Genomic DNA, 23,357 nt, shown 5'->3' on the forward strand with positions numbered 1-23,357 from the left:
AAAATCAATAAATACTCATATGGTGTTTCATTTGTAAATGTAAAAAAAAATGTTATTTGCTTATTTGAATGGGTTTTTTTAACTTCTTTAGCTGCAGGGGACACGTCTTTAAAATGTGGTTATTTAATTTAAATTCTTCTAAACTGTTTGTATATGATCTCAGCCATGTTCTATTGTAAGCCCTTAATATTAAGAGTTATCGGGACCAATGTATGGAAAAGTACTAAAAAATTACATTTTTATGTTTTACAGCTTATTATTCTAAAGATATTTGTAATTGATAAGCAGCAGCTCAGTGTCACTGAAAAACAGGTGTTTAGCTTGGATACTTCCAAGGCTCAGGCTTCGAATTACCAGTGATAATTACACACAAATTCTTCAAGCAAGCCTTTACAAACTCTGAATAAAGCATTTTTAGTGCTTGCTTCATATTTATGAATACGATCTAGCAGGTAATTGTTTTGCAGACTTTGCCCGGAGATTGTTTAAAGGAAAATTCAGCTTTGGTAAAATTGTTATTTTTAAGTGACTATGTGGTATTTTGGCCATTGTTTTGTAACTGGATTAGGAAAGTTACAGTTATTTTTGCTGACTGTTTAAGTGCAGTAAATTATTCAGAGAGTTTGTTTAAATCGCAACTTTTAGAGAAGCTGTTTACACATGAATAATTTGAGCCTCCAGGTTTTAATGAGGCAAACCACAAGTTGCAGGTAGTCCAGTAGGAAATTCCCCTGGGAGTTTCCATGAAGCAAAGATTGTAAAATTTAAAAAGGCATGATTGAGTGCCCACAGTCAGCCCCAATGCGTGGCTGCAGCCATACTTGGCTTGCTGCGTTGGCAGGACTTAGAGATCTTAACTTTTTCTCCATAGTGGCTACATAATAAAATCTCACAGAGGATATAGTTTCTACTTGATGTATTCCTTTGATTGAAATGGTTACACAATTTATATCTTCCCCCCCGCCCCGCATTTGTCTAGTGCTTAACCGTTCCATTTTATACATTGGTAGATTTCAATGTTTTATTGTTGAGCATTTCTAAATGTTTCTCATCTCCCCAACCAGTAGCAAAGGCATACATTTCTGAGGGACTGCTCACACAGGAGAAGTTTTGTTGGGTGCTCTAGAGTCAGGTTAACTGGTGGCCCCTACGTTTCAGTGCATGGTTTTGAACTGTCGGCGGAAGTGGGCTTAAACTAAATTTCCACGCTTCGTACAAGGGTTGACACTGAGCTCAGACCTTTCCCTGCAGTGGCTTTAAGCAAAACAAACACTTGCTTTGCTTTGTCGGAGGTGGGATTTGGAAATCAGTCTAGGAGTGCTTGGATCTCACTACTGAAATATATATATGAGGGAAATTTCAGGGAAATTCAACCCTCAGTAAATTTCAAGGAAAGAGCTATGGTTTCGGTCTGATCTGTATGTAATCGCAAATTTCTTGGAGCAGGTCAAACTTTAAAAAGCACCTAAATACCATTTTCAAATTTATCACAGGCACTATGGATGCTAATAGCAAGTCATTTAGAGGTGTAAAAGGTAGATGCTTCTTGGGATTTTCATAAACACCTGTGCAGATTAGGGACCTGACTTCCAGTTCACTGATAAGCCTGGGCACCCTACATAGCGTTTTACAAATTTGGGCTGTTGCCCCATGCTGTGAACTCATTGCCTGAAGTCAGTCACACCCTTGAGACTTCTGCCCTGGACTGTGTCGTCTGATGCAGACGTGTCCTCACGCGCTGTGAGTTGTCACTCTGCTGTGAGTGATAATGTTACTTTCCTCGGCATCTACTCGCCGCTTTCGCTGAAGGGTGTAGTCACTGACAGGAAGAGCAAAAAGGGGCAAGTCTGGCTTCTTCAGACTCGGCGTAGTACATGAAACAGCCGTCGGATCTTAGGTCGTGCTGTGGCCATTCTCTGGTCTCTGTCAGGTTTAGCTGCCGCTGCTGACCAGTGCAGCACCACAGAACTGGCGCCCAGCTTCACAAGTGAAGGACGGTGCGCGACCTTCACATCCGTCCCGCCTGAATTTGCGAAGGTTTGTGAATCCCACCCCTGCTTTACCCAAGATCTCCTTCTCTTTGACCAGTATTAAATTTGCTGTCAGAATGTTGACAGTGTGCATGATAGTTAAACAGTTCTTGGTCTTTTTAATGATGAAGGGTTTGGGCCTGAAACCCTTTCTCCAGCAAAGCTCCTAGATGCAGTCATGAAAATAGGATTTCAGTTCAGTGGAAACTTTTAAAACAAAAAGGAATGAGTGAGGGATTCAGGGTTAAGCCTGAAGAAAATAATAGAAATATAAATTATTATTATCATCACATTGCATCTTGAAATTTGATGCAGTTGCCTTTATCATCCTTCACTAACATTTTGTATGCAAGTATGCCAATTCACTGATGATAGCTGAAATAACAGTTTCAATTCAAAAGTTCTTTTCCAAAGCAGGGCACAATTAAGAAATGTTGCTTACTTAGTTAAATTAAAATTCATTCACTAGATGGAAGTGGCTTTCCTTTCGTTAGTTCTTGTTCATCACATGACCCAGTGAAATATGCATACTTAATTTGCAAGAGCTCCCTGGGAGTCTTGACATTAACTATTTCCCTTCTTCTTTCTTACCTGTGAAGCTTGTTTTTACCTCAGTAAAAGCAGCATCTTATCCCTTTTCTGTCTATGTTTTTCTCTTCCCACAGCAAGCAGGACTTTTTTCGATTGAAGTTTCATTGGTCTTTGCCAGCACACCGGGATATTTGTTTTCGATGATCTTCAGTATAACTTAGAACTGGAAAACTAAGGCCAGATCATTTACTTGTACAAATTGTTGTATCTCTGAAGGCAACAGAGCGACACAGCAGTTATGGATTTGGGCAACAGGACTGCTCTTTAAAATTTTCTGTAAACTTGTCACATTCATGAAAAAAGTCATGATAAATAAGAAGGAGAAGAATGCTAGAGCAAGACGTTTAGCAGTCTTTTGAGCTCTTGCAGAACACAAATCTCTGAATTAGCTTTGAAAAATGCAAGAATTCATTGGTACAGATTACAAGGTCAGGGAGAAAAACAAGCAGGAAAAAAACCCCAAGCATTCCCCGTTGACTCCAGATTCAAATGGCTACAGTTATGGGAATTTTGAGAGTTTTTTTATTGCTCTGGTGAGTAGAAGTAAGGTGAAAGCATTCTGAGAAATGCTCAGTATCACATCTCATTCTCGGCAGAATCTCCCTGCTGAGGAGGCCGACGGGAAGAAATGAAACCAGACTAACAAGAATGCTGTGATGGAGGTGAAAGCATCAATAGAGGGCTTTGAAGCAGCACATTCAAATGAAGTTTCCGTGGTTTCCCAGAAAATCAGTGGGCATTTCCTGTCTCTGGGTCTCTGATGGACTATAGACTACCTTCCCATCCCAAAAGTCCTGTCTTAGTTTCTACAACAGACGATCTTAATTTTTTTTGTTGTTTTCATTTCCGTTCCTGTCAGGATAGAAAGCAGCAACTTGTCTTTGCTTCTTTCAGCCTTTCTTGTGGCTCACTGCTTTGCGTAAAGTGGCCCTCACTATGTCAGTCACCTGCACTTTTCCTCAGTAGTTACCTACTGAGCCTACACTACAAAAGTTGTAGTTAGAAGTTTAATTGTTTTGTGGTGGTTGTGATCATTTATTTAGAGGTGAAATGGAGCTGAGCTGTGATAAACTGGACAAAATCCAAACCATCTCTTATGAATCATGAATGGCAGATGTGATTTTCCTCAGATTCCCCCAAATCACCTGTAAGGAAAAAAAAAAAAGGAAGATTTTACTGTGGTTTGGGGGGAACGGTTCAATGTACTGAATCTATTATAATGAATATAGTTGCAATTATAGTGTTAGTTGTCAGAGAGAGTGTATTTTCAAAGTTCCCTGCAGATGAATGAATCAAAAGGTATGTTTTAGCAAGTCTCCAGCTAAAGCCAATGAGGGAGAGTTTAGCAAGTGCTAAAAACTAGAATGTGAACCCAGGAGATACTGTTCTGTTCTTGAACATGTCGGCTGCAGAAAGGTTTGTGGCCACTATCAGCTTGGGACTGGAATCCCAGCAAATGCACTAGTTCGGGGGAGTACAAAAGTCTTCTCACTCATTCAAATTAGAAAAACTGAACAATAATTAAAGGAAGCTTTTGAAATTATAACATCATGCTTCCTGGAATCATTAATGTAAAATGGATTTGAAGGTTATGTCAGCAATCTGTTTTTAAATATATAAATAAATGCTTCTTTGAAGATGATCTTATCTCCAAAAACCAGGAAAAGTTAGGATATTTAAAAATGAAAATGTTTGTAGAATAATGTTAGAGAACACTTTTGAAATAAGGCTGTTAAAGCAAATACTGCTTCATCCATATTTGTAGTCAACCCCTCCTGTAATTATATGTGTATAACTGTGCAGCTAGCCCCCTCCTCAAGGCATTGGAGACTTCTTTCCCAACAGGATTGACCAGACTGCAAATATTAGTGAAATTGTTCTAAAACAGTAGTGTACAGTCAGGCCTAGAGGGAACTGTGATCAGCTGATTCACTTAATGTGAACAGTCAAAGGGCAGTGGGAATTTATATTTAAAAATTAGTATTCATGAAATCCCATGAAGTAGCTCAAGAGCGACCCTGCTGCCATGTATTATCAATACCTGCTTTTGCAAAACAAGCTGTGGAATCAAGCTTTTGGTTCTTGTCCTGGTGCCTTGGGTTGTAGTCAAGTTTACTAGCACTGTACCTGCTCATTGGTTACATCGTTTTCTGTAAAATGACGTGTGGAATGATGTTGTGCACTATCATCACTGAAAGTATTGAAATCTGGTCTTTTGAAGAAGGGTATTATCTTCCTGTGTGTTGGTACCATGCCGTGCTCAGTGGCCAGTACAATAATCTTAACAGCAATGTTTGTCTCTTACCCACAGGGGGTATAAACACCTGTAGAAATGATTGACCTCATTATCTCAGTTTCTGTCTCTTCTGGATACTTTTTTTTTTTTTTCTCTAATGTGAAGTTTGCACTTTCACCAATTACCATACTGTTGCCTGATGTTCAAATTAATACAGGCTTTTGTTATGGGTTAACCCTGGTGGGCAGCTTAAGCCTCATACAGCTGCTCGGTCAGTCCCCCCTAGTGGGATGAGGGAAAGAATCAGAAGGGCAAAAGCGAGAAAACTCGTGGGCTGAGATAAAGACAAAAGCCATGTGCACAAGCAAAGCAAAACAAGGAATTCATTCACCACTTCCCATGGGCAGGCAGGTGTTCAGCCATCTCCAGGAAAGCAGGGCTCCGTCACGCCTAATGGTTACTAGGGAAGACAAACGCCATCACTCTGAATGTTCCCCCCTTCCTTCTTCTTTCCCCAGCTTTATATGCGGAGCATGATATCATATAGTATGGAATATATGGAATGTCCCTTTGGTCAGTTGGGGCCAGCTGTCCCAGCTGTGTCACCTCCCAACTCCTTGTGCACCCCCAGCCTACTTGCTGGTGGGGTGGGGTGAGAAGCAGAAAAGGCCTTGGCTCTGTGTAAGCACTGCTCAGCAGTAGCTAAAACATGGGTGTGCTAACAATGCTGTTTTGATCAAAAATTCAAAACATACCCTCATACAAGCTACTCTGAAGAAAATTAACTCCATCTCAGCCAAACCCAGTATATTCCTCACCCCTTATCCTGTAATATTTACATCATGCTCAGGTCTCATGCTATCCAATAGATCCTCATTAACTACCCCACCCTTGCCATCCTTTGATATATGCACAGATATCATTCCCTTAGTCTGTAGGCCACCCCTTTAAAAAGTCAACAAATGTCCATTGAGTTCATTTAGTCCATGATTTAGGCTCCATCTGTTACAGTAGTTGCTCAGGACAGGAGAGGTGGTGTGTTGTGTGGAGTTCTTTGGCACCAGGTCAGCTCAGGTTGGGTCTCTGCTGCACTTTACTTCTTGTGAGGCTTGTCCTCCGTTTGTTAAGGTGGTTCCCGATTATAGTACTTCCTATAAAACGCAACTCACATAATAGGTTACAGCAATTAAGAGGTATATCCATTACAATCTCACAATCTGCTCTCCTTGTCCCTTTGGACTAGGCCATAGTGTTTAATGTTACAATGAACTCCTCCCCTTGCCCCTTCTCCAGCATGGGCTTATCCACAGGCCCATGTCCCTTAAGGGTGTACCTGCTCCACTGTGACCTTACCCATGGGCCACAGTTCCTTCAGGGCTGTACCTGCTCTGGCATGGACTACTCCACAGCTACGTACGCTTCTGGATGTGCCTGCTCCAGCATGGACTTATCCTTGGTCACAGTCCCCTGGACTTGAGTTCCAGCCTGCCCAGTACAGCAGCACAGGAGCAGCAGCAATTCGCTGGCCATCTGCCAGCTGTTATCAGTATGTTCCCAGGCAGAGCAGAACAGGACGATAAAGATGAGGAATACAGGAAACAGCAGAAGCCAAAAGCAGCCACTAACAAGTACTAGACTTGAATGTACAGCAAAGCAAGCAAGCCCCATGGCAAGGACAGGAGCCTGCCAATTCGTAGCTAGACAGCTATAAATTTGGTCTAGCATACTCTGATCAAATCTGACGTTATCTTGTACCCCTCATATCCCACATGAGGTGCCAGAATGGACTGTTACGCATTATCCCCAGCAGGCAGCTCAGCCCCACGCAGCCGCTTGCTCACCCTGCCCAGTGGGATGGGAAAGAGAACAGGAAAGGTAAAAGTGCGAAAACTGATGGGTTGAGATAAAGACAGTTTAATAAGTAAAGCAAAAGCTGCACATGCAAGCAAAGCAAGACAAGGAATTCATTCACCGCTTCCCATGGGCAGGCAGGTGTTCAGGCATCTCCAGGAAAGCAGGGCTCCGTCACGCCTAACAGTTACTTGGGAAGACAAACACTGTAACTCCAAACCTCCTCCTCCCTTCCATCTTCCCCCAGCTTTATATGCTAGGCATGATGTCGTATGGTATGGAATATGCCTTTGGTCAGTTGGGGTCAGCTGTCCCGGCTGTGTCCCCTCCCAACTCCTTGTGCACCAGCAGCCTCCTCACTGGTGGGGTGGGGTGAGAAGCAGAAAAGGCCTTGATGCTGTGAGAGCACTGCTAACAACACTGTTTTGATCAAAAATGCAAAACATAGCAACATATGAGCTGCTATAAAGAAAATTAGCTCCCTCCCAGCCAGAACCAGTGCAGCTTTCTACACTTCACTGGCATCTTTACAGCTGTGTACCGCTGGGCAGAAGTCAGGAAATCAGAGAACTCCTGTTATCCATGTGAACTTACCGTCTTTGTGCTCTGAAGAAAACTTACACTTTTTTATCAGGTCATTTGCTACTAAACTTCCCATTTATTCAACACAGCTGCTATTTTTGTTGTAAAGGGAACACAGATTAACTGGGAAAGAAGTTTCCTTCAAGCAAGGCAGTGGATCAGTCAGGATTTCATTGGTAATATTAGTGGCATCTGTGATTTGCACACCGGGCAACTTGTAAACTGAGTCCTTGCCTGGCTTTCAGAAACTTGCAGGTGTCCTACCACACTGAAAATCAACTTGAAATTAAATGGCTATGTTAGGTAGGTAAGGGCTTCAAGGTCTCCAAACCTTAATTTATACGTGACTAGCCAAAAGTAAGAAAACATGTTGGGAATGTGAAATAGAGGGAGAGATAAAACAGAACAAGCTGATAGCAAGAACTGGTCTTGAGAGCGCTTCAAAAAATCAAAGCACCTGGACTTCATTGCATTCTGTTTTATAAGGTTTTTTAATCAACCGACTTCAGAGAGAAAGTAGGCAGTACCACAGCTGATGGCAGTGACCCAGAGTAGATCTACAAGAAGTGGTTTTATTAGTTTCCATTTCTTTCAGAAATGTTTCTGCTGACTATAGACCATCTAGTCCATATTACCCTATCTCTGTCCTCAAAGGAAGTCAAAATAGTGGTAGTCATTCTGGAAAAAAATAACCATAAGAATCGTTCTCTTATCAGCTTCTATAAGGAAAGATATGCAAGTTTGGACACCTAGCATATTCATTCACAGAGCATACTGCAGGAGGTAATATTTGCTGCAGGAAGAATGTTTCCGAATTCATTTAAGAGCATGCAGAATTAGGAAGGCAAATGCAAATCTAGCTACAAGGGCAGTAAATTTCTTGACACAAGGTCTCCAACTACCTGAGTTCTGGCCAGAAATCTGTCTAAAGTAGCTTTCTTCTATTCTGGCCATCGTTACCTCTCTCCCTCTTACAAGGAAGAAAGCCCTTTATTCAAGTGCTGCTGAAGTTTTGCTCTTCTTGCCTCCAGAAACAGCCAGGTGCTTCTTTTTTGTTTCAGTTTCTAAAAGGAAAGAAGGTAAATGGGGAATAACTGGCTAATGGCATGGGGTGAGTCCCCAGGTGTGGTGTGGATGTCACCTTGGTAACATTTTAGCTTTTCTCCTTGGCATCTTGCATACAACCATTAAAATCCTCCCGCATATCCCTGCACGTAACTTGGTCCATGGAAAAAATGCGAATCATATTTTCATAACCAATTTTAGAATTTAGGGGGTTTAGGTATGAGAAAGTTTAAAAGCTGTCAGGATCTCTCAAAATACTGCAGCCAGCACTAAACACACTGGTCTGCATTCCCTGCCAAAATCTTTCTAAGTAAATCCTAACGTGACTTGATAACTTAGCTACGGACCTTGGCTTGGAATACAGCCAAAACTCTGAAAGACTGGAAGTTTCAGCTGGCAAAAATGTGAAGGTACGATGGTGAATTCATAGCAGACTGGGGTTTAGCTTTAATTAAAATAAGGGAACTCAGCTGTCAAGCAAAAACCCTTAAAAAGAGAAGCAACAAGAAAAGGTGAAGGAGAAAAGAGACAAGTTGCAGTTTATTCCTCTCGCTGTGACTTGAAGCCGAGGCTTTCAGAGGGGTTTTGGGTGTCGTCTCCTTCAGTCTCGTTCAGAATTGGGAGCACAATGAAGCAGGATAATTTTCAGAAGTGAAATGATTGTTTCTTGTTTTAATTGAAGAAGGGTGGTTCGTTCCGCAGACTGCCCCGTGTCTAGGTTAGCGCACAAAACCAGCGTCTGTGTCAGTATCAGACTTTTCAGCAAACTCAGGCAGACAGTTTTGTACTCACAAGTTCACAGTGATCCCGTTCCCTCTTCATTAGTGCAGCGTTCGGGGCTTTCATGTGCAGTTCGCAAACAGAGAATAGTTAATGCTTGCTTTACTCTTCACGCCAGTGACAACCTTCATAATGAAAAACATATTTCCATAGACGCTTTTGCTAGAAAGTGATTTTAAACCCGAACTATTTTCTCTCTCCAAACTACCCAAGATCCTCCCTCCCTGTACTCTGTTGTTCAGGGTGATACCTGAGACACAGGCTCCTCCGCAAACGCTCCATACCGTGCTCGTCCTCTGTGTACTTTATTAGCAGAACACAAACTCCCTCACCGCCATCCTTTTTTCAGGCTGTGTGATGAAAACAGGAGATGCCAGTGTTGCCAGTTTTTCATATTTGACTGTGAATTATAAACCCATGTCAGGTATAGCTTACATTATTTTGTAGTGCTTTGCATTGTTTAAATTTCTGGATAATTAATTTATTATTTTTTATCATGTTTTTCTTATTCTTTTTTGGGGGAAAGATTGTATTCAGTGTTTTAGATCACTGTAGTTAAGCTACTTTCTACTATATCTACAAAACAATACATATCTCAGTTATAGAACAGAGGAAGCGAACAGGGTAGCAAGGTACTCTTCAACCTAAGTGTGATTTTTTACAGAAAACCATGTTCCATCTCCTAATTTCATCTTCCCTATCAGACAAACAGGTCTCCTTGTGCTCTCAAATGCCAGCCATTGAAAATATGGTTGCTCATTTTGCATGCGCTCCGCAGGAACACTGTGTTTATGAATGCATACCTGGGTGGAGGTTTAACAGATGGAAGGTAAACAGTAAGCACCTTACTGTACTGATTTTCCTGTGTGCTGCTGTGACAGCAGCCATGTTAGCTAATTTTCTCTTAATTAGAACCAAACTTCACATCCAGAGGTAGGACGGAGCTGGGTCTCCCTTCCTTGACTGAGCATAGTATACAGCCAAACTTTCCAGATCTCCTGCATCACTGAAACAGGAGCTCTGAATTCAGAGGTTATCTAAATAGCATGAAAAATACGATGTACAAGCTTCTTCGGCTCAGATGATAAACTTGTTTTGCATTTAATATTTTATATATTCTCTTTGGGAACTGTATCGAGTTAGTTTTTACCATCTTATTCGTACTTCTCATGTTTTTATAGATGTCAAGTGTCTGCCTTATTATAGTCAGGAATGTAAAATACTACCGCAGCAACCTATGACGATGCCTGTAGTCTGCTGGTTGTTACCTATTTATGGTACGGTAATGGTTTATTTCTTAGTCTAAACCCTAGGACTGTATTTTAATGGAGATTTAAGACAACGATAGAGCTGCTAGTCAAACTGTAAGAGAGGAGCACGTTGGAATAGCTCAAGATTTACTGCTGAACTGTCAGTCTTTAAGCTACCGAGTGTCTTTACCCTTCCGTGCAGTAGCTACGGTGGAAACTTTGCCCACTGCTGTGAAGCAGACACAGCGATTAATGAACCTGAGGCGCGCTAATCAAACATATGTTTTCTTGACACAATGATTGTGTTATATATCACATCCGAATGTACAGGCCTTTATCTTTCCTTAATGATCTAGCGAGGGGGCTTTTTTAAATGTGGGTGTTTTTCATGCGCTCCTTAGATTTGTTCCACAGGGGGTGACCATTAAAAACATCTGACGGGCATGCAGTTAGCCAGCTCCCTGCTGAGATTAGTAAAATACTATATTTAGTAATCGCACTACATCAAGGAACTCCAGCATTGCAGGAAACAGTTTGATTCAACGCATTTTTCTGATTTTTTGAAATTTCTTTTATTGTATGTCTTATTTTTTCATCTGGGACAATTTTTTTCATCTCAGTCTTGTTTTTTGTATCTATCCTTCAACTTTTCATAGAAGACTTTGTTCATACAACCAGATTTTTTCCCCAATTTTGTTTTGTTTTGTTTTGTTTTTACTGTACTCCTGTTCTACTCTCACAAATAAAATAGATGGAATTGTAAAGCAGGTAGTAAGAATGCAAAGTGGTATTCGGAATCTCTCTCATGCTGCTCCACTAATCTATTATTAGTGGACTAATCTGTTATTTGTTAAGAAAGCTCTATGGATAATACAAGGTTTCATGCTTTTAAGTACTAGAATACTATACTGTGAAAGCTCCTGATAATGGCTTTGAGAAAATGGTTGAAATGAGCAAGTATATTTAATTTATTTTCACAACAGGAGTATTTCTTCACCAACAAATATGCATGAAACAGAGTTTGAGCTCAAACAAACAGGATTGCTTAATTCTTTTTTAGTAGATGACATGACTAACAGTAGATAAGCAACAGAAAGAGGAAGATACAAGACCAATATGGGAAAGACAAGTAGTTCACCAGGAAGCTAAAGGAAGACAAAGGTTTCATGAGACTCTTGTCCAAGTCAAAATTACTATTTTAACATCCGATTTTTAAGCCCATTCTGGTTTGCTTGTTACTGTAAATCCAGAGCAACCTGTGTAAAATCTTGGAAATTATTCTGTAAATTCAGGACTAAATTGGGTGCTTTCCCTTTAAGGGGCAGACTTAAAGGAATACCGTCCTTTGTTCCAACAAAATAGTCCGGGCTTGTCAATCCAGAAGATTTGTGCGTTGCTGAACATAATGGCATTTTATTACCTAGTTTATTTCTGTCTAGCATTCTAAGACTCCTGCTGATGCTTTGACTCAGAGTAGTTTTTGGTTTGGAAACATGAACTCCAATGTCACAGATGACTTCTTTCTTTTGGTAATTCATATTATTTTTTTAAGTTAATAAATGCTCATGAAAGAAAGTGTTTGGCCAGACAGAAGTTGTGTTTCAAACTGTGAACATCTAAGCAGCAGTGTGTGAAAATAGTAGCCTTTATTTTTGCTCCACTCAGTCTCTTGTTAATGCACAGTTAGCTCGTTTCTAATAGTAGTTTAGTGTATTATAGTTAAACTTAACTACTATGTAGTAGTATAACAGGTCTCCCACCTTCCTCAGTTGTGAATCAGTAAACCGTAGCCCTTGTTCATCCAAAAGGATGGATGTTCCAATGCAGAAGTGCCCAGTGAAGACCAGCAGAATACCCTATGCTTGAGGTTAGGACACTGTATTTACAGAATAATTGATGCAGATTAACTATGACCATTATCTGAAATTGCATATTGATCCAGTGTGGTAAAGTAGTTTATTGCAAGACAAATCCTGCAATATTTTTACAGTTTCTATCAGAACATTTGCACATAGGGAAAGGTATTATAGTAAAGCTAGATTCAAGAGACATCTTTATATAAATACAAAAGAAATGGGAAATTTCCTGCTTTTGGATCAGCATTGTGCTAGAAGTAACTTAAATGTAATTTCTTAGGCAGTTTTTTTGCAGTGTAATTTAGTTTTTCCTTTATAAAATAGCATATAAGGTTGAGAATTTTGGCTATGCCATTCCACATTCAGTTGTAACATTGTAAACATTCATCTTGTATCTTCCTTTATGTGAAGCTATAAATGTCCATCAAAATATTTGCATCTCTTCAATAATTTAAAATATTAAAAACAAGGGGCAAATTTCAACATAGTTGTCAAATGGTTTCAGACCTTCGCATATATTTCTATATACATACACCAGCTAGTCGTACCCCTCCATACATACTCATACCATGCATCTTGTTCCTAACTGAAGTAATCTCTGAAAAGGATATACAGTTGCATCTCCTGAGAATATAGAACATGACAGTGTACATGTATGAGTAAATCCATGGCATGTGCTTGTGGAAAAAATTACTTCTAGAATTTTTTTCATTATTTTGATGCCCAGGATGCACTTTGCACTTTACACGGGGAGGTTTCGTGCCCTGCCCACACAGCACAACTGAGTGCTGTGTCTGGGATTCCTGAGCCGGTTATACATGATTTATCTCAGGTACTCCACGTACGTAGTTACCCAGGAGAAAAGCTAGCTAGCTTTTTCCAATAAATGAGCAGGTTCATTTAGAGTTATTGCAAAGATCTTGTTGTTGTGGCACTGCTTTGTGCTGTGTAGACATATCTTGGAGGAGAATTACGTGTAAATCACTCAAAATAGTCTGAGGCTGGAGTCTTGCATTTTACTCAGAAACTTGCACAACCCTTACTACAGACATCTGTACGCTGGCCATTATTTTCTAACCAGACCCTAATGCTGTTCTACAAAATCTCTGCTTATATGTTACCCAAATAAAACATTCTGAATTTTAATGAGTGAAATTTCATTGCTATTTAAGCCTTAAAATGCACTAAGCTAATTTGTGAATGTCCCTTAATTACAAAAAATTGAAGCCTGGACATAGATAGTAATTATTTTCATAACTCTTTAATTTTTACCTCCATAATATATGGAAAGGGAAAATGACCAATTGTGGTTAGGCCAGAGGCCTTAATGATGGGTTGTAGTCCCAGCGCTGCCATTGACTCCTGCCAGTGCCCGGCGAATTTGGATGAGTCATTTAACGTCTGTCCGCAGAGTGTCCTTACCTGCCTAACAGAGTTATTGTGGACATGGGCTGTAGTTAAGCACTCTTGCCTCTTAAGGCACTGAGGAACTTTTAGAGAAGTATTATAGTCGTCATGAATCTCAATAATGGCCACGTAATCACCGTTGGAGCACTTGGCCAGCCTTCAGTCACCACTCCTTGGTCACAGATACCAAATCAAGTATTTGCTGTGACTTCACGTTCCCCTGCCTCAGATGATATTCCTAAACTAGTTTTGTAGACATTCAGGCTCCTCGCACGCTCAGTAATAATAGCATGGGCCTACAAACTGAAATATTTGCAACATACTGCTGGCTGAAAACCTAGAAGCATCTTCTGCTCTTCAGACTATTTGTAACTATTTGACTAGTACCATTTATTTCTGGGTGCCTATTTTGGACATTCTGCTCAAATCAGTATATACCTAGCACTCTTGGTTGACAAAAAAACCCCAAAGTTTGGATCATAAATCAAACTTTAAGAAGAAAGGAATAAAATAGAGAGTTTGAGAATGTAGCAGCCAGACTGATAAATAGCAAAACAGGATTACTGGGAAATTGCACATGCACACACCAAATGTAGAAGAAACCTGAATGTTTCTGCTGACTGCACAAATCTGTAGACTAGAGAGAATGGATGAAAGGACAAAGTTTTATTCTGTCCTCCATTCAAAGTCCAATCTTTTATTTTTTTATATCACTATTTGTATCATTAATATAGAAAATGTTTATTTTGGTTCACCTGAAGAGCTTCAACAGAGCAAGAGATAATTAGAGGATTACAGTTAGAGAAATTACAAAGTAATGGCCTTGATACATTCAGATGAGGCCCAAAGTGCATCATGAAATTCCTTTGGGAATATTAAGCCTAGAAAGATATCAAAATTCTGAATTTATTACAATTTCAATGTGGGACTCTAAAGGGGGTGTGGATCAAATCTGCTATTGCAGATAATACTAATTGTAATTGCAGGTAATACTAGTCGTAATTTTTTCTATGGATATCTCCTGTTCTTTCAGCTTGTTAATTTTGCTTTATTCCAGTGGACATTAGTGAAGTGTAACCTTATTCATGTTATTCTCATTAAAAATAAGCCTACAAACATGCCGTGCACTTCAGAAAGTGCCATTTTTCCATTTCACCGTATGTGCTCTAAGACTTGACATTTTCTCAGTCACCAGATTTTGCCCCTTTTGCTATGTCACATTTGCAGTACAGAATCATCCTCTTGAGCTTTTCTGCCCCATTTCTCCACATCGCATTCCCACAACCCGTACACAGCAGAACACCTAGCTTGCAACCAGATACCACAGTTGTGGAAGCTTGATAAGTCCTTGTCATAACAGTAGTCCCTGACATTCAAAGAACTTCAGTTTATATTCGCAAGCCAAATTTCATACCTTCATACCTCTTTTGATTAATCAAAGTTAAACCTTTGTATATGTGAAGGGGCCTCTTGTGGTTTCTAAGTAAGTAGTATGGCTTTTCTGGCAGAGAGCCACAAGCAATTTAGAAGGCACATATTGTGGGGGTTGAGAGGAAGAGAGACAGGGGTAATCCAGAAAGCTTTAAGAAGGGCTGACTGAAATCAGTATTTCTATACACAGTACAAGAATTTTGTGTTGTGTATCTCACTTTTGGCCACAGCAATACTGTTTTGATGTGTTGTCAGTAAAGTAATTCACTGACTTGGTTTTCCTCTCCACTCAGCCAGTTTTGCACTGGTTTTGCTTCAACCGAAGTATTCCCAATTTGCACCTGTGGCAAAGACGAGTTAGGCACAGGGGATTTGATACACACGGTATACAGTGAAGTATCATATATGACGCTACATCATTTCCACAGGAATAACTCTAATATGGTTCCTAGTTGTCTTCAGAAATAATAAAGTTTAGTTTTGCAGCCTAAATGTCAAGACGAGGCTTTATCATGTAACTTTTGCCTGAGAGCTATACAGCTGTAAATAGATACTAACATAAAAGGTCTGTCTCCAGCAGAGCTGATCTCTCTTTCCATTTCTGACAGGGGTCACATAGCCAATGTAAATTACCACCATAAACTAAATTCCACCTCTCCTGTAGAACAAAGTGCTTGATCTGCCTGTCTAGAAGCCAGGAGCTACGCAGAGAACTGTAATATTTCAACAATTCAGCATGAGTGGCAACCTGTTCTTAATAATGAAACACTGGCAACATTTAACTTAATTTTGTCTCAACATATTAAAATCCATCTTTTCTTTAGGGGATTTAAGCACTATCTGAAGGGAACCTAAAGACAAGGAAAATAATTCAAGTGGAAGCACTATCTTCCTCTGTATTTCATGCAAGGTTCAGGTTCAGCATGCACATCTTGACATCAGTCAGAAATGAGTTACTCTTAGAAAACGATAGCCCAGACATCTCAAAAAGAATGTGAATTCTTCTCCATTTTATCTGTCATTTTGATTTAATTACAAAATCAAATTCAAATATACAACATTGCATAGCCGTCTCAAAAAAAAAGGTAGTGGATTTCAGTAGAAATGGCATTACAATTGAAAAATTTAAACTTCTATTGCCAAGTTTTTGGAGTTATAATGCTTTACATGGAAGTTTTATAACTAAGCTACAAAATGCTGTTAAAAGTGACATCTAGGCTGGAAACTATAACTTGAAACTAGATTCTTACAATTGTATAGATACAGCATCTTGAATTCAGTCTCAAAGGTCTCAGAAACTGAACAACACAGCACTTCAAAAACTATCCAACAGACATATCAGCAAATTTGGCCCCAGTTCAGTATGTGACTACCTAGAATACTTTACACACTCCTTGTTTTATATTAAAGATGAATTCAATGTAAATGTTTGGAATTCTTCTTACAAACTTGTTGAAAAGGGACAGTATTTTAGCATGACTCCCTTGTACAAACCTGGTGTTTAGCAGATTACGTATGTTATTCTGTTATAGGTACACTACAGTGATAGACAAAATGGCAAAGAGTGTATGACCAGTTTGACACTGTCTCCTGTGCAGATGACTTTCCAAGGTATCGGAAGCTCCATTGAAGCCAGCCATGACCAGGTATAATACCTTCACCCCACACTCTTGTGATTTTATTAATATCTAGTAAGGCCAGAATGTCAGCATTAGTAAATTTTAAATTTCGACACATCTTGTGCTTTTCGTATGGCATGTTCTTGTCACTGGGATTTGCCTAGCTTGCCGTAGTAAAATCCTGATTAGATCTAAAGCGTGACCCAAAAAGGAGACAAAACTATGTGGCCTTTTACATATTTTTAAGACATATTAGGAAAGCCTGAAGAGCTTGCTTTGGTTTTAAAGTCAGATGTAAGGGTTCTGCAAAGGTTTTGTTTAATTTTATGTATCAGGTCTTGTCTATCCTAATTTCATTAGAAGATTATGGGTAGCTGGAAAAGCAGAGATGAAGCCATCATCTCTAGCCATCATCTGTCACAAGAAACTGGCATTTGAGAGGGGAAAGGGATTTTTAATCAGACTGTGTAAAACTCCCATTTTGTTTGGCTGCTCTTAAAATGTTTAATTCAAGCTTCTGGCGAAAAGCCAGGAGAAAAAAAATCTCAATCACTCATCACCCTGCTGCTTCAGATGGGAACTGAGGGGGACTTCCATTCCAGTCTTCTTGTCCTCCATCGCTCTTACGTATAAAAGCAAGACAAGACTTTGATACTCCAAAAATTTTAAAAGTAAAAAGGAAAAAAGTAGAAGAAAACTTTAAACCAAACCTTGCACCTTTCAGATCTTCAATAGATTGGGAAAAGTACCTTTTTTATTTGCCTTTGCAGGCCATCTTTAAATTGCACTGTGTTCACATTTACTGTACATTTTATCAGACTCTATGCAAGATACTCTAAGTAAAAAGGAAGAGTCACCTTAAGAATTATCAGAATTCGTTATATTTGGGGAAAAGTTTCAGATACTCTTAGCCATATTTTTGATTGGTGGGGATTTTTTATTGGAAGTTTCTAAGTTAGTTGTTAACATAAACTAAGCCCATTAGTTATTTACATGGTAACATGAGGATACTTCCTGTCCTTAAGTGTTTGGCGTTTTTCAGTAATGGAGAGCTGTGGTAAGTCAGACCATACTTCAACATTCAATTCTCATTTCATCCAGCAACTTGTTTATGCTGTTCTAAAGTCCCTTCGTTTTTCTTTCAGTAAAGATTGCCTTTTAAAATTTAGTTATAACTCAAATACAATATTTAGATGTTTCAATGAATTTAAGGTGGTCCCTGTCAATTTGGTGACAACTACATTCTGGGCTACCAGCCAGCTTGGCCTTTGTCTTAGCATTTATTTAGGCTAGAGTATGATATGTAAACAGAAAAAAGACTTTGTAAGCAAAAAGCACATTTAAGCCATCTGAATAATTATGTATTTAAGACATCTAAATGAAAAAGTGTTACTGAGCCTGCAAAGTCAAGCACCTAGAAATTAGGAAATTCCAGATTATCTGCAGCATTAGTCTGATCCCAAGTGTACCCATTCAGTGCTCCAAACAGGATATTATTCTGGGAGGGAAAAAATATGCATAAAATCACATAGACAAAGATTGTATCATAGCATGTGCACAAATAGGTAGAATTAAGTTTGCCTGGGCCACTATGTAGCTAGAAGTTCCTAACTTTGCCTCAATTTGAAGTTTAAAAAAATGGTTTTCATTGGTTTTAGTTATGTAATTTTCCACAGGGTTCTTAAAAAGGAAAGAAAAATGTTTTGTCATTGCATGATGGGTGGTTGTTGCGTTACTGAACCCACATCACCTGTGCAAAGATTTCATCTGAGCTGAGAGCCAAAGAAATTAATAATCTAAAAGCCAAGTGCCAACCAGTGGGTCACAAAATAGATCCACGTACTGGACAGGACTCACAAATTTCTGCTCGTCCCCTTCCGAAATATCAAAGGAATTCCACTTTCTGGGGAAGAGGGATGCTATTCACTGGTTGTGTTTGATAAGGGGGTTGAAACATTATTTGCCATAAATAAAGAAAAATGAATCATTAGCAAACAAACAGAAAGCACATCAAGTGTTTGTCAGGCACTGGAATTAATTAATTAATTAATGACAATGTTAGCGCCCTTAATTGACTAAAAAAAAAAATAAAATCCCCTTTTCTTTCTTGTTCCTGTGTGATTGGTATGATTTTGCTTGTTTTTCTACAATTTCCCTCACAGAAGTTTTATTTAATACTCTTATCCTTCGTATAAAAATAAGAAACAAAGCTGCTGTACCTTTGTTAAGCTGAATTATCCACATTTTAAAGTATCAAATGAAGTAAACGCAAGATAGCCATATGCTATAAAACTTAAATTCTAGAAATTCTTCTTTAACTTATGTAATCTGTTACTTTAAAATGATCTCTCCTGTATTGTATAGCAATTAGGATGGACTAGTCACCTGAAAGCCTGCGGTTTCAATGGAGGCATGTTGATTTGTGTCAGCTGTGAGGCCTGACATAATTTCACTTCAGGATCTGTCCACTTCTGTGGTTATGAATATAATTTGTGTCATGTTCATTCTAAAATATAGATTCTATAATTTCTAGGTTCTTTAATGGAAATCTGTCTGAATGAGACTCTGGAATAGTTTGTGGGAAAGTGGTGGAATCTGTTGTATGAGAATATCTAATAAAAAAAAGCTATATACCAGATTTGTCACTATATCGTGGCAGAAGAACCACAGCTGACCACATACATTGATCAAAAAAAGACACAGACATGAAAAAAAACCCAAACAAACAAAAAACCTAAAACCCAACAGGTTCCTAATGGCATCTCCAGAACTATAGTCTACCTTTTAGCTTGGACTTGTCTTTTATAATGTATCTCTCTACAGTGGGAGGTTTGTTACCCAGCAGATACCAGGCGGTTACAATCCTACATAACTATATTATCTTCTTTTTCAAATACGCCAAGACTTGACACAGCAGTTTTTCAAGACACTTGCTCTTTTCCTACACTCCGTAGGGAGTTTTCATTCTTTAGATTGGTTTAGCTTGTGGTTTTAATGAGGTTAAATTTTTTTTCCCCACGTTCTTCATTTAGGCAATTTCAGATTAAAATAAACATTTCATACTTGTACACTAATTAGTGTGTATTTCAAATGTCTGATTGACAAGGCATATCTCACTTGGTCATGAAGCAGTATTGTGGAAGCAATTGCTGGCCTTTCATTTTTCTTTCGGTAAACAGTAAAAAAGGGAAATATTTCTAAAGTACCACTGCAGTATAGCCTTGCCACGTGTTTTGCTGGGTTTTGCATTCGGTATGCCAAAATCTTTAGTAGAAATTTAATGGGATTTAGAATATTTTTTTCCTGATTGCTTTTTTTATTTTCTGTTTCCCAGTACCTGACTAGAACTATAAATTTCTCTTTCCTTAATGGCCACTATTATTTGTTTTGAGTTTTTTTCAGTAGAACTTAGCTACAAGCAGCTTTTAGTTAAAATAGTCACCGCTTTCTAGTGGTTTTCTCAAGCAAACCTGAGTTTGTCCTTAATGGTAATGAATCCTGGTATTTTTTACCTTGCTGTGGGACTGGAGACAACCTATTCTCAGGGCTTATGATGGACTGTAGGCATACAGTGTGAAGCTGAGGAATGAATTGAATGTGGGTGATATAGAGTAACAGAAAGGAAGCCCAGGTAGTTGTTCTATTTGTGTCACTAAGAAAATTCAAGGTATGAGGAGTGGGAGACAGAAAAGGGAAAAATTCAAAGGTTATATAAGCAAAAATAGGTGGAACAGAGCAAAAAACTAAGAAAGTGCAGGGAAATGGGGCGGTGAGTGTCTAAAGGCTGCAGAAGTGGGTTACAGACAAAATTAGAGCAAAGTGGAAGAGAGGGCTCAAAATAACAACCAAATGACTAAAGACATCTTCTCTACTGCTTGAAGTCTTAGAGAGTTCTGCCTGCTTAGCTTCTCACAGTATTGAACACTGAATTGCTTGTTACCGATACAAATAAATATCTTTCAGCTTTAGCGAACTGGGTTATATGAAGAGCTCTTTGAATTCTTGAGCACAGACATACCAAGAACTCTTAGTTAGAAGATGTAATGCTATCAGAGCAAACTATTGAAGGAAATAGAGATTTCTGTTTCACCGAGAGAATTCTAATCGATACCTTAAAGTGGTTAGAGATGTACGTCAGTGCAAATTATTGGACTCGCTATAATGGTAGCTAGGTTAAATTTGATAGCTTGTGTCATACAAGATGGCCTATGACATAGCTTCAATCTAAGAAGTGACACTTCTGCTGTGTCTTGAACAAGCCAGTGTCAAGCTCAGCTTCCATGTTTGCATGTATATTTTGGAAACTTGCAATGTTACCATCTTTAGTGGCTTTGTAATAATTGCTGTTTTTTCTGAATGCTTCGGTGACTGCAGAACTCTCTTCAGGGGTGTCGTCTCTGTGGTTGTCATAGCTGTGAAGAAAACTCTGGAAAAACACTTGGGTGCATTCTTAAGGTTTTCTGAACAGCAGGCAAATTGAAAGGATGAACATTCATTTTAAAATAAAATTATTTTAAAGGCAGTCCTGGTGATGAGGAAGAACAGATTGGGCCCATTTTAAGATTTTGAAATGCTTGCCATGGAGTATTCTGCCTGTGCAACTGAATTTTTAACCCCCAGTAACTTGATGTTCATTGAGAGGTGACCAGTTCTCTACTTAAATTTCAGGAGACAGATCAAAGACCAGTGCATTTTCTTAAAGTCTCATTACTTTAATACTTTTTGATGATTTTGGAGGTTTAAACATACGTGTGTTTTATGGAGCTGGCGATACTGCCCATTTTTTTATTACTGACTACTTCTGTTTACTTCACCCAGTAGTCCCAAAGAGATGTGCTACTAAAGTGATGACAATGAATCTTTTACGCTTATATTTTTAGTCTGTGCATTCTTACCCTCATCCATTATATTTATATTGTAAATTAGACCATGTTTTTAGAACTCTCATACACTTTACAATGCATAAAATAGAATACTTTTATTTTCTAGAACAGATAACAAATGTGTAATATTTTACATAATCTACCGCTATTATCACTTTTATTTTCAAGTATTAAAATAGCTGGAAAGAGAATAAGCAGAGGCAGAAATTGTAGAAGTGGAAGAGCTACTGTTGAGATAGACTTTATAAAAGTGTCCAACAGGGAGGGGCTGTACTGAAAGGAAGATGGTGCACTCGGTAGTTTCAGAAATTGCTGATGGAAAGCTTGATAGACAGCAGTGGCAAGCAAACTGAAATATGGTATGTAGCAAACCGTCATTGTTGGCCTGCAAGCGGGTGTTTCTGGGCAGGGCTAACAGATTGTGGTGGTGCCCAGGGGTGAGCAGCTCCTGATGTCACTTGAATATAGCAAAGATGGAAGTAGTTCTCTAGGGACGAAAGACCTCAAAGATGGTTGACAGGCTCAAGGGAAGGTGCTTGGAGCATTGAAACTTAAGGTTTAAGAAGAACTTTACCTTGTAACAGCAAATACATAACGAGTATGAAGGTCTACATCTCTGTTATGGTCTGAGAATTGAGTATGCTTGGGAGGCAGCATCTAGGGAATTTATGCCAGCCAGAGTCACTGACTGACTTATCTGTAAGAAAAACAAAAGCCAAAAAACCTAATGGTGTAGTCAGTGAGTATGGAGATGATGAGAATTTGTTCAATGCCATTAAAAAAAAAAGATTAATGGGATTGGTTTTTTTTGTTAAGCTACCTTTCCACAACAGAAAAAAAAAGATTATTTACTGGAAACTATATTAATTCCTGCTTAAAATTAATTTTTTTCTAAGGCCAAATTAGTATTTTCTAGATGTCCAGATTTACTTCACAGTGGATGTTTGTGTCCTGGACATAGCCGAAAAAAAGAGAATATGTTAGGATTTTCTTTAAAAAATATATGTATTCCTTTTTTTGGCTGGTGTTATGTGCTTCACTTGTCAGCTCATTTCTACTTGATTTACTATAATTCAGTTCTCTTTTCTTTGGGGTGGCTTCTTCAATAAAATGAGAAAACTTTACTTTAACTCAGTAAAAATCTTCTAGGAGTTTTCCCAAAGCTTGGTGATTCCATCACAGCCCCTTCAGCATCAGGACTCCTACCTGATCTTGTAAAAACATCTCACGCAAGTAGGTCTCCTTCTCCTGCCGGTGTGATCTGGCTGGCTGCTGCCTGCTCCTTGATGACTTCGTAACCTTCAGGGTGGGTCAGGCATGGCCACAGTTGAGTGCTCGGTGCTCCAAAAGATACAGTTCACGTGCAACAGAAATACAAACCGCTCTTCGTATATAAAACCACACTTCACTCTTGTTGTGTCGGGAGAGTTGCAACTCTTAGGTTGACATTTCAGTCAGGAGTCATCCCATCAGGTTTTAGCCAGGCTCACTAGGTTCGTCTCCTGTTTGGTACTTTTTCCTCATCTGCTGTGCTCCCCGTGACTGTGTGTGGAAGCGTTGGTACGTTGTCTCCGTATTCTTCGTGTTCTGTTTCACATTATCTCAGTTTGGATGTACGTGACAGAACACTTGCTTTTCCCTGGAAGCTGCTGAAGTTTTCCTTGATGAGCCCAAGATCAAACGTTTGTATTTGTTCAGGATGTGTAATCTTTCATTTTCAAAAAGTGAGTTACTAATTAACTGCCGAATGGGAACAGAATGTGAACCAAGGCATGG

The 23,357-nt window shown here is 39.0% G+C and overlaps 1 protein-coding gene across 6 annotated transcripts in view; it reads left to right on the forward strand.

Moving 5' to 3' along the window:
• The window catches only part of STAU2 (staufen double-stranded RNA binding protein 2), a 178,009-nt gene that overhangs the window by 93,350 nt on the left and 61,302 nt on the right, over window positions 1-23,357 (forward strand). For 4 of the 6 annotated variants that reach the window (XM_054814524.1, XM_054814528.1, XM_054814526.1 and 1 more), the window contains one exon: window positions 16,612-16,725. The exons of the other annotated variants lie outside the window; for them this stretch is intronic. In XM_054814524.1, the coding sequence (XP_054670499.1) occupies window positions 16,612-16,725 (114 nt within the window). The remainder of the gene's footprint in view (window positions 1-16,611; window positions 16,726-23,357) is intronic. 6 annotated transcript variants of the gene reach the window in all.

This window comes from Grus americana, chromosome 2, assembly GCF_028858705.1.
Source record: "Grus americana isolate bGruAme1 chromosome 2, bGruAme1.mat, whole genome shotgun sequence".
NCBI classification, from domain to species: domain Eukaryota; kingdom Metazoa; phylum Chordata; class Aves; order Gruiformes; family Gruidae; genus Grus; species Grus americana.